Genomic DNA, 16,261 nt, shown 5'->3' with positions numbered 1-16,261 from the left:
TTTGCTTCTAACCTACAATAGCTACATAACCTACAAAAAGCTATCCTAATAACAATTTGATCAAATAACAAATAAAATAAAAAATGATATTCTAAATCCAAATAACGAAATATCATTTAGATATTTATTTTATCGCTCGAACAAGCTAACATATAATTATCCTAACAACGCCTGGTTCCCACGATTAAGTTAATTTCGTTTACTTTACTCAAATTTGACCACCGCGAAATCGAATTAATGTTGCATCCAAGATGTGAACCGTTCGCATAGTTAGTCAGGTGTTAAGGATTTCTGCCAGGGTCGATAATAGACAGTCCGTTGTTAATAGTCCTTCCTTCTAATGCAATGACCGAGCTTTACTCGGGTGGTAAGCGTGCTTCGCTCGTTCGTCTGCCAGTGCCGTATAATTTGTCGTCGCCTAACGTCGCTCAGATCGACCATGCGATCGAGATAAAGCCACTTGTTCGGTCTAGTGCCTGGAAAGAAATTAGAATCAGAGCTGCATGCGGTCCGGTTTGCCACCTCGTTTATCCGGCAAGCGAACGACGTACGGGACACGGGACACGTACGATGATGAAGAAGAAGTTCACGAATGAATGAGTCGATGATATTTGGTGGTTCGATGATCCATGATCGCCTGCCACGTTTCGTCCGTCGTCTGAGAGAACCGTCGTCGTTGTTTTCCAAACTCGTCGACCGCTTCCTTCGCACACGCACGCACGCGCACTGGACCCGTCGAGAGACAATCGCGCATCCACCGATGCTCCACTTGGTTATTGATCGCGTTGATCGATTTGTTAATTCATTGCCACAGCTAGCCGAACGTCTGCCAGCACAGCCATTGCTCTCGAGAGGACAGAGATGGGCGGACAGAGAGATGGGAACAGAGATATATATGATAGATTTTGTGATCGTGTTTGCGAAATTTATGCAAAAGGTTTGTCACACGTGGAGGTCGATTGTTGATAATAATTGTGCGATTGGGTTGGAATTGAAAAACTTTGATTCGTCGTTTCATGGGATGAAAGAAGTCGAGACGAAGTTTTACGAAGCGAGAGCAAACCTTTTGCATGGAGATGGAACACTTTGCCTCTAACGCGTAGTTTTAATTATCGCGTTGTTTCTATAATCGCGTTATTTCAATAATCGCGCTTCAGACCAAGAATGAATGAAATGTCGATGGATGATCTCAAACCATGGCACTGGTGCATAGAAATGTTTGCGTGCGCTGCCATATCCTCGTTAGTTAACAGCTCCGTTACAAACATTAATCGACGACGAGAATTAATCCAAAACTACCACGAATGGAATGCGAGGAACAACTACTGATCAATGATCCCGAGCATCCCCTAACCAACACAACAAACCTAACAACGAACTACTAGACAGAAACTATTACACTATTGCTAAACAGAATTATTGATGACTATTAAACTTATTACTAAACAGAAACTACTATTAGTTGTTATTCACTGGTATCTGGATATTGCCCATCTCTGGTAGCGCGTTGTTTGATTAATTAGCGAGGAGCCTCGATCATCAGTGGATGTCAGCTGTTGCGCCGATTCTTGTTTCAGCTCGATATATTCCGTTCTCCTGATTTCTTTCCCGTGATTGTTTGTTTTCTATTCGTTTTTTTTCTCTTTTTCATCGCACAGGGTTCGTTTGTGTTCGCGGTGCCAGTCGTGAAGTAGACAAGTCTTAGTCATATTTAAACATAATTGTATATATATATTTTTTATACGTACGTAATGCATGTTCTCATATAGCGACATATAAGTATGTATAATAACTTAGATACAAATTGTTGTAATAATTAGTGTTACACAGATGTGGTATGGCATGAAAAGGTAGATAAAATTATGAACTTGAGTTAACTAAAACAACGGCCCGATTAAAACATGTACGTCCAACAGTAGTGCACACGCATTCCACACATCGGGGGTGGGGGGTGGGGTTGGTGGTGTTGGTGGTGGTGTGACACGGATGACATATTTTATAAAATCCCATTGTTATCCACGTTCTTCGATTTCTCTTCTTTCCGGTCTTTTGTTTTTTTATCTTTTTGCTTGTTTTATTTGTGTTTTTTTTTTCGTCGTTTTTTTTTCTTTTTTTTAGTTACGATTCGAGTGCAGGCAAAGGTGGAGGGTTTCAGGGTAACCGAGACGAATCCTCCGGTCGGCGATTCCGGCTTCTGACAAAGGCCCAAAGGAGGGACGACTCGTTTATACAGGCTGTCCAACCTAATTTGGTCACAACGATGACATTTCCAACCCCCAGAAATTGTTCATCGTTCAGAATAGAAATCATGGTAATTCCACGCGTAAGTTACTCGAGACCTCCACTCAATAAGTAACTATAAAATATTATGGAAGATATTTTATAGGAATACGAAGTGTCAAGGATGCGTTTGCAGATGGCACGGGCCAAGCCTGGACACCCTGTACAAACACGGTAGCGACCGGTAATCGTATCGTTCTTCTTTGCTCGTTCGAGATTCGTTTTTTTTTTTTGTAATCGTCGATCGTCGCGGTGTTCCGTTCTCCCGCGGCGCCCTCAGAAGCCAAAAGTGCCGGGTTCACATTCAACAAAGAAACTTAAAACAACTAAAGGGGAGGGGAACCACCGCGAGAACGAGCGGTTGTTATATATTACAACAATCATTCGGATTAAACGGTACACAATTGTGATCTCGTAGCTTCCCCGTGCGTGTCTCGTTCAACTTTCTCTCATTTTTTTTTTTTTGGTATTCGCTTCCTCGCGTCATTCGTTTATGTATAGTCATTCGTTATAGGTAAAAGACGATCTCTCTCTCTCTCTCTCACTCTCTCTCGTTCAACTGTCGAGATGGTTACGTATTACACACGCCAAGCATCAAAACTTTATATTTCGTTCGTTTCGCGCCGTTTCGTTTCTGTTCTCTTTTTGCCGGATTTTGTTTGTTTTTTTTTAACTTGATATTCATTTTTGTTTTGCTTTTATTTTTCGTTCTCTTCTATGTTAGACGCCGTCTCACACTCTTTTTTTTTTACTCTGTTCTGGGACTTTTCGTTTTGGTTTGCTCAGAGTTCTTTAGTACGTACCGGGGGTGAAGCGTTCTACAGGTTTGTATTGGTGCGGGTAGATCTGCCTCGGTGAGTAACCGTAGATCTCGCGGTGGACGGGCAGGTACCTGTGAACGATTAATTAACAATTAGTGAACGAATTAAAATAAATTTGAATAGAATGGATGAATGAAATAGAAAATAGAAAATTCGTCATTTCGTAAGCCAATAGCCAAATGACGAAAATTTGTCATTTCTATATCACAGTTAATAATTTATTCTTGGTCTTTTTAATTCTAAATAAATTAAATTTCAATTTTTAATGATTTATAATCATTTACTATTTAATATTCTTTATTCTTTAATTCTCTTATATTATTGATGAGATTTGCTATATTTATCTGAAAAGGGGTAACTTGCTTCAGACAATTCACCGGAATAACATGTAAATTAATTAAGATTATATTATTGTTATATTTATATAGATTATACCATATATTATATAGACTATACTATATATTATAAAGATTACATTATTGTAAATTCCAAGTGAAAAATAATCCAGAGAAAAATCGTTTGTACAAATTAACTATCACGTGATTAATTAAGATAACCTATCACCAGATAAAATGATATATTATTCAAAGAGTCTTTCTCAAATATTTCCTTGAATAGAAAAAGTTGTCAATCGACAACAAGCAATGAATTAAAATATTTGTAATTATCGATTAATCGTATCTAATATCAAGACAAGTTAAATAACAAATTGGTCGATAAAAGCAGTTCCTGCATATAAACGCACATTTAAAAATATCATATCTGTATAAAAATGTTTAAAAATAAACAGACCGAAATTTTGCGATAATAATTCAAGCCAAAAGACAATATTAAGTAACAAGCTTTATAAAATTAAAGCACAATAGTTATAGTTTATATAAAATTGAGCGATGCATCTCTATTTCTAGAAGATTTATAGGAAAATTGTGATTTTTGGCTATTAGTATCCAAGATAAGTATCAAACAGTGTAATTATTTAAAAGATCGGAGGATTTGGAGATGTACACACCTGTATCCAGGGACGTTGATTCGATCGGCCGCGTGAATGGGGTTCTCAAAGATAGATTTCCCGAATGGCCACGAGGTGGATAGCTCAGGGTATTCCGAGCGGAAAATGCTACGGGGTCTGTGCGTGTGTTCAGGAGCTCTGATATCGTCGGTACCTGTTGAAAGAGTTTAGTTTAGTGATCTTAAAATGATCCTTATAAATGACGGTATCGATACGAATATAATTACAAAGTTTACCTTTCAAGGCTCGGACATAACTTTGCCAGAATTTGGCTTTCCTTGTGATGGGCTCGTTGCGCCCGATCATGTCGAGATTGCTTCTAAAGCGCGCGTCCATTTTGCCGCTCTACTGAACTATTTACCACACTCGTTCGCTGGAAACAGTGACAAATATTACATTAAACATAATTGATTAATAAATAAACGAGGACATTGCTGCTCCTTTTTGTTTCGATCGCATTACGACCTTTGTACGCTTCCAAGAAAGATCGACGATCTGGCAACTACAATTAAAATTTTAATAGAGGAATCGCTCTTCCATGAGGTGACACGTTCATTGTTTATAACTAGACCGTTTTATGCAACGTAAAAATTCTCTCCATCAATTGTTAAGGTTTCATTTCTTGTTTATTAATTTCGATAAGACGCGAACGCGATGCGTCGACTATAATTTTATAAAATATAAATGAAAATGAATGAAATAAAATATTTTATTCTGTTCATTTACTCATTTGTGTTATAATGAATGCATAAAATCGGCGGTCTATTTATAAAGTACTGTTGTAAAATATTTTATGCGCCACGATCTCTGGCTTTGTTATTCTTGTTTAAAAATTGCGATTAAAGCGAAGCAAAATAGAATGCTTTCAAATTAGTGATCACTATTGCGTTTGTCCAAAAGAATCTCCTAAGCAATTGCAAAAGCTTCCAGAAACTTGCCTGACTCGTGATAAAAATTTTATGATATATTAAACGCGATAATTATTAATTTCTTTCAAAGCTTATTAAAATTTGATTTTCTGCGTTAATAAACGTAGCTGCGAAAGAAATCATTTGGTGAGGTTAACGAGCGATATATTACTCTAGAAGGCCGATTTTATACAGCGACGATGTCTCGCGGCTGATCTGGCTGCTGTGAAATCCACCGTTCCAAAATGGCGGGCGGTCACAAAAAGATCGAACGCAGGAGGACGATCATAGCTGTTTCAAATCACGCCACGACGGCTCTGTATCTCGAAATACTCAAGTACAGAGGCTATTGCGTAAGTGTTTCTTTAACCTTGCTTCCGTAAACCGGAGCCCGTTTCCGCGATCCGTTACCGCGTGAAATTCGACGTAACCTTTCTTCGCCAGCTACATATGGTTCTGTTAAACAACAGCTGACGGAATAATACTCGAATTACGTGTACACTGTTTTCTTAATATCTGCGCGAACATATTAGCCGTGTTCGAGACTCTTTTGTTCCAATTTCTCTCTATTTGCGCAGACGATTTTATCTACTATAAATTGGCGCAATAGTCTTCCTAGTAGATTTGTTATAAACTGTAGATTGTTATAAACTATCGCAAGAACGACTATGGATTTTATAAATTCATGGCGGAAGCGAGTGGTTGAAATATAAAATTTTCAAAAGAAAAGAATTCACAACGATGCTGTTACATTATTTTTAACTTGTCAAGGTTATTTAATTCAATTCGTTTGATTTTCGTTTCTTGACACTGTAAGCTATAGTTCATTTAACTGAAAGCTATAGTTTACTTAATTTCAAGCTTTTGTTTCTCTGTTCAACTCTTTGCTATACTTTGGCGAGTCTGTCACGCGATGAAAAATTCTGGTAATAAAGTATAAGCATAGTATAATATTAATATAATTTTGTCTTCTTACGAATTATTATTACAGTGGAATAAATTCTAATTATTGCATTTAGGAAGAAAACGGTATGGCAAAGGGTTGAACGACAGTCGACAGACACCGACAAGCCACGAGCACGACGCGACCGCAAAATTCGACAATTTTAGCGTTTGTAACGCTAGCAGGCTGTCATCGGGGGGCTAAAAATACAGAAAATTATCGACGATAATTCTAAAGCCGTTTGTTGGCATCGTATCCTTCTCTAATTATAGTGGGCGCTTTTTTTTTCACGGTCGATTTCTTCATCGTTCTTCATGATCTTTTTATTCGCGATCGTTCTGTGTTTCGCTTGAGATTCCCGGATTGATTTATATTTAAATATAATACTATAATACTATCGCTTAATCAGATAACTAAATGGTACAATTTCTGCAAGTTGCTCTAATTATACTGTACATATTTAATTCTCTTCATATTTTATTTAGATAAAATATTTTAGTAAAATATTTAACCGAATAAAGATCAGGTAGCTATTTAAGAAAAAATATCTAATTGGTTAAAAATCTAGACACAGTATTAATCATTAACAACATATCACAGTTAATGTACAAGACAGTTATCTAATAATTATCAGCTTGAATACTCGTTGAAAAATATCCAAAGCTCGCGCAAATGATCCTAAATCCGTCCAAGATTGTTTCAAGACAATCCACCGTCTGTTATTGTTAATTATTTCACACTGAGCCAGTGTTAACAATATCCAACGCAAGATCTATATTTTATTTACCACTTATTTCGCGATTTATATCGCAACACGTGTTCACGATAAAAATAAATGAAGAAATCCAATCGATCGTCTCCTATAAAAATTTTTGTTCTCAACGATTGAAAAATAATATATTTGCAATCGATCCGAGCACCGTACGCAACGTTTTATGGAATCCGATGCTCAGCTAGAAATATGTAAACGAGCGTGGGCAGCGTAGAAAGAGCGGATGATCAATGAGCGCTCCCCGCTTGAATGGAGCGAAGCCTGAATTTGGAGCACGGGACACGAAAATCACTATTGTTTCTGTTTTCGAATACCCGCACCGTATCACGGGTATTACGATTGGCCACGGCATTCCACGGATCGGCCAATCGAGGAGTGCGACAGAAACACAAGCGTCGTCTTTTCTTTTTGTTGACGCAACGCGCGGGCCGGCCCGACTAATTTTAGCGCGGCGCGCACTTCATACTCGGCCTGGATCATCCGAACGCTTTCGCGCGGCGTATGTATTCCTATTTCATTCTCGGCAAGTGCGATCGAAGGTCATCCGAGTAAATTTGGAATACGTAATATAAATTAATCGTCGCCGGGTTTAAACATTTATTTCCGGCGGCCGGATTAATTTTCTGGCCATTCAGTTTGGCTGGGGCCGGTGTCTCCGGGTGACTCATCTTGTTTAGCGAGGCTTTCGGTCGTCAATTGCGTCACCGGCGGCTCTAATTATTAAGAACGAACATTGCTAGAACGTTATTCAGAGTTCTCGACAAAATTGATAAGAAGATACAAGAGAAATCGGTGAAGAGTTTCAGAAGACAATGGACCAGATTTCGGTATTCAATTGGATAAATTGCGAGACGGTGCGATCACGTTAAACTTCGATTAGAATCGATGTACAGTGTCGTTCGGAGGATCCATTAATTCGGGAATGTAATTACGAAACCGGATATCCGGGTTACCGTAAATCGGCCGAACAATTTACCCTTGAAGCCGTCTATTATCATCGGTGACAAATTAACGGGCGCGCCGATGCTCTCAAGTGGGTTTGCGGGCGGCGCGTCGAAAAGGGGAAAATAAGAAAGCACGGTGGTCGGTCGTGGCGCGCGGCAGCGAACGATGCGCCGTGACGTAAGAGTCCCGGATTCGCGGTCGCTATATTTAGGCTGCCCGGGCCCCGGTCCGTTTTTAGTCGAAAACAGGTGGACATCGATGCTGTGCGCGCCGACGAGGCAGCATAGCCGACGAGTCTCCGCCTGACTTTGACCGATTTTCGCGAACCCCCCATCGGAATGGACACCCTTATGCCGACGGCATGCGACGCGACGCGACGATAATGACCCATTAAACGCGCCCGGCGTTGCGACAGTCTCTTCTCCGGGACCCGCGGTTCCCACTCGCGCGAAACAATTGGACCGGAGTCAAAAACACACCTCGTGGAATCGATATTCCGTATTTCGGTCCAACCCTCGTGCCAAGGACTGGACCCATTCTGTTCTCGCGCTAATTGTTCCTCTTTTTCCGCGTTTACATCTATTTATGGAGACGTATAATTAGCCGCCGGTGTTTACACGTTACCGCATTGTGAACTTTGGCCCCGCGATATACGCTATGTCTGCCCTAGAATAGCTGGTTCGCGATCCTATTTCGAAATTACAGTCGCCGAACGTGGAATTTACGGTAACAGTGTGTACGGTAGGACATGAAGACGAAACGCGGTTCACTTTTCTATCGCAGGATTTTTCTATGCTTGTCATGGTAGAACCTCGATTATCGGAGACAGGTACAGCAATTAATATTTAATTAATATTCAAAATACTAGACCAGTTATTTTACTCGCAGGCTTCCATTTTTATCAACTCGCATAGCGAATCGTTTTCTACACAAATTGCCTTAGATTCGCATGTCTGCGCGTATTCTGACGATATAGAATTCTCATATTAAAGGACCAAATAATCGAGATTCTACTACCGTATCGCTATCGGTGAACAGAAGACGCAACAATTTTTCTGCGCCGCGGCGACGCAAAGCGAAGGCTGAACCGCGATGGAAACCATCGACATCTAGGTGGGATATGTATTCTCATCGGGTCGCGTGCGTAATCTAGATGGCGTCTATAAATAGGGACGCGGCGCGGTCAAGCAAATCATCTGGGGCGTAGGTCCAAAAACTGAAATACGGCCCCCGACCGGCATAGCTTTTCATAGGTACGTGGATGCATAGTTTCCGAGCGCGTTCCACTTCGCCGCGTCACACTGCTCGTTAAATCGCAATCCGAGCAAAAAGAATCGGATTATCGGAGACGTTCGCCAGACTCTCCGGCCGCCGTCGCACACGTGGATTAGTTCGACATCTCCACCTGCCCGACCGGATGTTTCCGTTCGATGTCAGCGAGTTAGCTTCGCCGTAACCGATTTATACTTCGTCGCAGATTCCTGTTCTGGGATCCCGCGCGAAAACTTCTTGGTGGTCGAGTCAGTGCTCTCTTGGAACTCGTTACGCCTACAACATGTTCCGGTGTTTTAATCGTGAAATTGGCTGAACGTAGAAGCGCGTTGTCAGAACGATCAAATATTGAACTGATAATGTATTGAACCGATAAATCATCCAACTGATAAAGTATTGAATTGATAAAGTATCGGACTGATAAAATATCGAACCGATAAAGCATCGAACTGATAAATGGCGACCAGATAGAGTCTACATTGTAGCTACATCTGGTGTACAGAGAAAAATATAATATAAGTCAAATATGTATTACAACAAATTGTATTAAATAGAATTGCATCAGTGAATCTCTCATGGTTGAAGATCCATTAGATACTTTTGCTGAAGTAAATCTCGACACAGATAAGCGAGTTTGTAACACGCTTTACAGGTATCCGACAAAGTGGAGATAGTTATGACATTATCAATATACAAAACTATTTTGTCGATAAGTTATTATCAACGATGAAGGCGAAGTAGTCATGGCACCGTCCTAGCGAGACACATCGTTCGGTTCTCTAGAGAAACTGGGCGATCCAATTAATATTATTAATGAGCATCGTTAAAGCGATACTTTAATCGAAACGAATGCTAGCCGAAGGAAGCTGGCTAGAATTGTTTTGGACTTTCGGAACGAAATTTCGGCTCGGGCAGAAAGTAGCCTTTTCGCGGGCGTTATATTTAGCCGGATGCGGCTGAAAGTAGTGACGCCTTAATTCGGTCAGACGCGCAGTTTAACTTGTCAAGCGGCGCGAGGCGCCTCTTGGCACTTGTGACGTGCTCTGTCATATTAAGAGAATGAGAAATCTGGAGCGTGTCTCTTAAGGTGTTTGTAATTTTATACGTTTTTTTTTCTCTCGTCCGTCGGTAATCTACGCGATAGCTTCGTTCGAGTGGAATTGTCGACGCGACTCGGCAAAATTATTCGCGGATCTCGATGCTTCCCAATGGTTTTATATTTTATAAAAGAGGATTGAAAGTAACGTAATACGAAGAGGCTGGCAAGGTCGTTTCGCGTAAGAATACTTGCGGTGTGGAACGCGCAAGAAATTCTAAAGATAAAACTGAAGAATACGAGGAAACACGGGGTAACGTTACAAGCATAACAAGCAGCTGGTATTTCGAGTAGATTTGTTGATGGAAATAAAATCCCTGGCACGAGTCTATATAGCTTTTACTTTACTTTGAATTCGAGTAACTCCTATGCCCTTCCAGATCGGGAAAAATTTATCTATTAATTTTCACGTTAACGTCAACGCATTAGCGCACTTGAGGAGATCAAATCGCACCGTCATTAACATTAGTGTCGGACGAATAAAGTAAATTAATAGAAAATTATTTTACCAATTACCGAAAAAAATACTTGATCAATAAAGAAGATATTGGGCAACGAATTTTTTCTTCGAGTTTCTACTTTGCAAACATAGTGGAGCCCTGTTCTTAACACTAGATTTACGGAGTCCGTCAAAAAGACGGGTCGCAGATTAATGTACTTTCAGCTTTTGAAGATACATTTATGACTTATTTATTCAATATGTTACTTTCTGCCACTATTGAATAATGCATATTCAAAATCAGAATAAATCGTTACTTTCTCAAACGAATATAAAACAGCTTCTTTTAGCGCTCCGTAAATCTAGCGTTAAACATGGATATTCGAGAGCGTCGATCACGTCTCTGAAGATTAAAGTAGGCGAAAAGAAGAGATCGGAGTCTGGCGAAAAGCGTCGGTAGAAAGGGAACGGCTATAACAGACACAACGGACTTGGCGGCGCTCAACGGCCGACTATTTTTACCAGCGACGGTATAAAGTATACCGCGGCGAGGTTACATAACTGCTAAACAAACCGCTGCCAATTATTATAAACAATCCGGCCGGTTGTGATTGGCAAGGACCGTCGACCGCGTCGGTACCGTAGAGCGACGCGTCGCCGTCGGTGCACGCTGCGGCCATCTGCCTCGAATTGGTATGCGAGCGGCGAGGCGAAACCGAGACGCGCGCCTCGCCAACTATTGCGGGGACCGGTCTTCCACGAAATTAGAACCATCTGATTATATAGTCTTTGAGGGGGGGAATACGGCCGGGGGGCCGTTCGGCGTCGAACGGTCATGAAAATCGATCATAAAATCGCAGTCACTTCCCGCACTGTTCGAAAAACCGTTCGACGATGTTTAATAATAACACCGGCGGGCCGGTGATGCAACCGCGATCGTGTCTCACTGTGTATTTTTAAAGTCTATTCTCGCTATTAACATCCTCGCTAGCACGCGTCAACGTATCCACGGGTTGTCCCGTTAACGTCGATGAAACCGGCCGATGTTTCTGTTCGTCGATGACGACCGTCCCTCGAAATGCCCTAAAGCTCTCTTGTTCCGGAAACCAATGGTAATTGCCGTGCGTAATCTGATTGCGTTATGGGTAACCGTAAGCAACGTCGTTCTTGCACCGTCAAGTACCAACATAATTCCTCGGTGTTAATCATTGTTTTTTTTTCTTATGCGGATCGCTGAAGATAATTCGCGTCTCATGCCCGGCGACAATTTGTCGAAAACATGGATTTCTGCCAACGCGAGATCCTTGTCGAACTCAACGGGCCTTCTCGATTTGGATCCGTCGTGAAGATCGAAATCGTGGTTTCTCAATTTTTCGAGTCAACGCTGACACTGTCCAATGTCCAAGGCAGGAGGGTGTACGGATTTAACGGCACTCGTGGCATCGTACTCTTTCGTAAAGCATCGGTCGTCTAATACGGACATTATCCACACGGCTCGGCTTTCCGTTTCATAACGATACATCCAAGATCTTGAAAAAATTCGTGATCAATGCACTGAGTGTCGACAATTTAATTAACATATAGGTTATGTAATGGTAAATCACGTTCGCGAACGAGGCGACAATGTTTACCGAATCTAGAAGAGGACGAGGTTGCTTACGGGTATACCAGATATTTAATTCCGTTGACGCTGTAATATATTGGTAACAGTTCGGTAGTGTTAGTGCTTAAACGCAGTCGAGGATGTACCGTTTCGTACACAGGTGTCGTATTCACTGATTGTATAGCAAGTGTATGAATTTCGAGTGTCGAGTTCATCCGTTGGGAACTCAAACGTCGAGGTAACGTTCTGAGGCTCGACGAGAGTTAATCCAATATTTTTCACTGTTTCGTGTTGGTTTTGTTCTCAGATTTTTCAATGTACACGTTCAGATACGTGTACATTGAGCAAGAAGAGTGTAGTTAACCTCACAGGCTCTCTTCTGTGTCCGCAACTTTCGTATTCGTATCGTTGGTTTCTGGCTTCTGTTTTCTGTCAGTATCCCAGTGTTGACGGTATACGCGCAGAGGCTTAAGTAACGTGATAGTCGAACTCGGGTTTCTATGTAACGTATTGTTAGCTACACGGATTCGAATCTGGTAAAGGAACGATCGAGCTCGGGTCTTCACTACCAGCACTATTCGACAGAAAATACCTGGCGCAACGGGAATCCCGTAACAACTGATGGTAGAAATAAACGTTTACCATCGTTACGTAACTCTGTCGGAAACCGTGATCCACAGAGCCTGTTTATACCTGTTAATTAGCAATAAATTCCTGACATCGTCGGACCCAACGAAATGTTATCACCAACAAATTCATCCACATAGTCGTAATTTTGTTCACACGTTCACTATGCTCGACATCGACACAAATCGCGGAGAGACATAAATCTGTCTTTCGGGCGACAACTCCTTATTTTATAAAATAAAAAAGCGAATCTTCTCACACGGTGGAGGTAGATAGGTTACATTGCATGTATCTGTTAAAGACAGTAAGAGATTGTTAGCGATTTAGTAGTAATTTCATGCTGACCGCGATAAGGACGGATAGGTGGAAAAAGCAGTTACGATCATGTTCCTCGATCGATGAGACGGACACGGAACGAGATCGTTTCATCGATTAACATCTGTTTCCAATCAACGTTCTATTTTTCGATCGTGCATCGGAACAGGTTCCGATCGTCCCCGTCTCATCAAGCACCGGATATGCCAGCTCGAGTGGTTAGTTAGCAGCATCAATCAGTCCTAAAAATACCTGCAAGGGTGTCAGCGATCAAAAACATGTTTTAAAACGGTCATGTGTCTGAACGTGTGTGTGCGTGTGAGTGAACGAAAACAGCGCAATCTGTCTAGGTTAATGGAAGAGCGAATTCCTACTAAATATACGCAGAAGGACAAGCCAGCGGACGATCGTGTCCAATCAGCGGTCTCCTCCGGTATCACTTAGTCGCACAGTGACGATCCTCGATCTTCCTTCTCCAAACAATGCGAGCCCCGTTCGCGATGGTCTCTTCTGTCGCCGTAGTCTCGACCTTGAGCACTATCGGTACCCTTTCATCGGGTGTTTACCGATCGATCGGTTCTTCTGTTACCGCACAAGTCCGTCGACAGATCGATTGCTCTTTATTATTATGATTTTCTAGTTTTATTATTATTCGGTTCCCCAAAGACGAAAAGATTGTCGTGACCGAGGGAGAGAAAAATAAAAATAAAGAGAACTCGCAGATATTGACCGGTGGTCGATGGAAGTTAGCCCTTTTTACCTAAGTATTTCGGACGACCGTTCGGTTCGGGGTTTGGACCTTAGACTGGGCAGCTGCCGCCAAAAATGTGGACTAGTATACCGGGCGTCGGTACGGTGGCGCCGACCTGCCGGCGGGTTTCCACGATTCGACACGCGACATTTATGGCACAACCCCCGCCAACGGATCGCGATTGGTCGATCGGACCCTGCCCCGAGGAAACCTTCCTCTTTTCCCTGACTACGATCCCGCGTACGCTTGTTTCCACCTCGGAATCGCCTGGCCCCCGTCTTCGCGCTCACGGTCGCTACACTGTCTACGCCTACGCGGCTATTTTTTTCATCGTGACTCTCCTTTGTGGTTCCTGTTTTATTGGAGATTACGGATTGCGACCGTGGGACGCGGTCCCGGGTTATCCGATCGGGCTTTCAGGACCGACGGATACGCGAAGGATTTAGGTTACGGTTCTAGGCTGAGTTTTTCCATGCAATGTCAAGGACGAGCGCGGATTGTTCTCGTTAGCGGACGTTTTAACCGTTTGCACTCGTGTGGGCGACACTGAGGAGACGTTAAAATTTCTTTATAATTTAAAAATCTCGGCGCGGAGCACAGTGGAGCAAAATGACGAAGAATATAGTAGGAATATTTTTACATCTTCAAAATTTATGTTAAAATTGAAATATTCCAACGAAATTATAATTTATCCAATGGCGTGTACAGTTGGAATTTTTCAATGTCATGCTACAGATCATGTTTAGTAGATTTTGCATAAAATCTGTATCACAGATGTCAGGTTATGTCTTGTAAATTGAAACATAGTTTGATGCTTCGTTATCAAAGACTGTAGATGAAAGTAAGCAAAGAGATACAAGATATATTATCGTTCTCTCAGGGGAATCACGAGGGGCTAAACTAAGTAGTTTGAGCTTGTTGTGTCTGGGCAGAATTCATTGTTAGAGGTCGAAAGAAATAGCGGTCGACTTTTCCTGAATAATGTCTTCGTCACATTTCGTTCAACCTTGCGCTGGATACGTTTGTAACAAAATCAAGGTCGACATATTTTTCAGAGAGCGAATTCGATTTGAGTCGCGATCGCGGGAATTTTCAATGCGTGACGTCGTTGCCCTTGGTGCGGGCGAGGTTATGGATGATCTGTGTGTTCTTCAAGATCACTTCGCATAAAGACTAAATATATACATATATACTAAATATTATATTCATTATTGTATATATTATATATAATATTGTATATGTATATATGTATATAATTGTGTATAATTTTCATTATTTAGAATTGTCAAGTACACGGGGATTACAAAATTATGAGGAAAAGTGAAATGCTCTTTATGAAATCGGTGATGAAATGCCAACAAATATTAATAATAGACTGTCGCCTCCACGTGCTGTTTTCTTCGTATAGATAACATTAGGAAAATAGTTTCACGCGATGACGAAAAGACGATGATGAAGAGAATTTTGCATATTATCAAGTTAAATATACTTTCGTATACTTTACATAGTAATTATAAAAGTATAATATTAATTTCTTAGGGCTCACCACGAAGAAGTCTCTATTTTAAGTCACGATTTTACTACTAAACGAAGAAAATTATTAATATCGTGTTCTTAAATCGAGCACAAAAAAATAAAATAATGCAAAATAGAAGAATCTTGCATGGATCCAACATAGAAGAAAAGAACCTAGGAATAAGAAACATAACGAAACGGGAAGATAAAATTACAGGTATGAAGAAGAAAAACACGTAGGTGAAGGATGATGTTTCTCTAAATACGTCTACCGACTGCAGCCCTCGAGGGATGCAAATGAAATCTAAGTTTACGCATCTTACCTCAATGTTATCTTTGATTTGTGATGTCTAATTCCAGGCTTCTAGGAAAACAGGACCGAATGAATGGAATTCGATCTGAGAGCACCAAATTCAGTCTGATCAATACCGCAGCAGAGCCATTACAGTCGCACGGTTCTTTCCGGTCTCTTCTAGTTATTTCTTACGTTGTGACGGTAGAAGATGCTGGTCGTGCGTCATACAATAAATAGTTTCTAACTACGGTGGGCCCTCGGCATTCGCACACAACTAATTTCTGAAAGTGTTTGCGAAAGTCGAACGTGCGAAAGTCGAGGGCCGCTTGTAGTTACTAAAAGAGTGCGAGACATTGCAGTCACCGATTTTGTCGAAACATATACATATACATAGATATCATTGCTTGTTTAATATACATTTTATATATATATATATATGTATATCGAGCGAATTTTGTTAGAATAATCTAATATCTTTGAAATCGATTTCGCGAGACACAAAAATTTCTATTACCATTTCTGTGTCACCCACAATGTTATCAATAATGTATTGAAAATAGTATATTATAGAATTTTATATTATAAAATCTACATATTATAAAATTCATATATTATAAAATTTATATATCATAAAAGAGCATATTACAGTAAGAATTGAAAATGAAATAAG

The 16,261-nt window shown here is 40.9% G+C and overlaps 1 protein-coding gene across 3 annotated transcripts in view; it reads right to left on the bottom strand.

The window, feature by feature from the left end:
* The window catches only part of Mf (myofilin), a 28,054-nt gene extending 12,286 nt beyond the window's left edge, over positions 1 to 15,768 (bottom strand). For 2 of the 3 annotated variants that reach the window (XM_078185310.1, XM_078185312.1), the window contains exons 1-4: positions 13,791 to 13,915; positions 4,347 to 4,483; positions 4,111 to 4,264; positions 3,084 to 3,172 (exon numbers count right to left, since the gene is read on the bottom strand). In XM_078185310.1, the coding sequence (XP_078041436.1) occupies positions 3,084 to 3,172; positions 4,111 to 4,264; positions 4,347 to 4,446 (343 nt within the window). In that variant the 5' untranslated portion in view covers positions 4,447 to 4,483; positions 13,791 to 13,915. Of the gene's footprint in view, positions 1 to 3,083; positions 3,173 to 4,110; positions 4,265 to 4,346; positions 4,484 to 13,790; positions 13,916 to 15,619 lie in introns of those variants that run through there. The other variant, XM_078185311.1, reaches the window with a different exon arrangement.
* Positions 15,769 to 16,261: the final 493 nt, after the last annotated feature.

This window comes from Augochlora pura, chromosome 7 (assembly GCF_028453695.1).
Source record: "Augochlora pura isolate Apur16 chromosome 7, APUR_v2.2.1, whole genome shotgun sequence".
In the NCBI taxonomy this organism is placed as follows: Eukaryota; Metazoa; Arthropoda; class Insecta; order Hymenoptera; family Halictidae; genus Augochlora; species Augochlora pura.
This window is presented reverse-complemented; position numbering and strand designations above follow the sequence as displayed.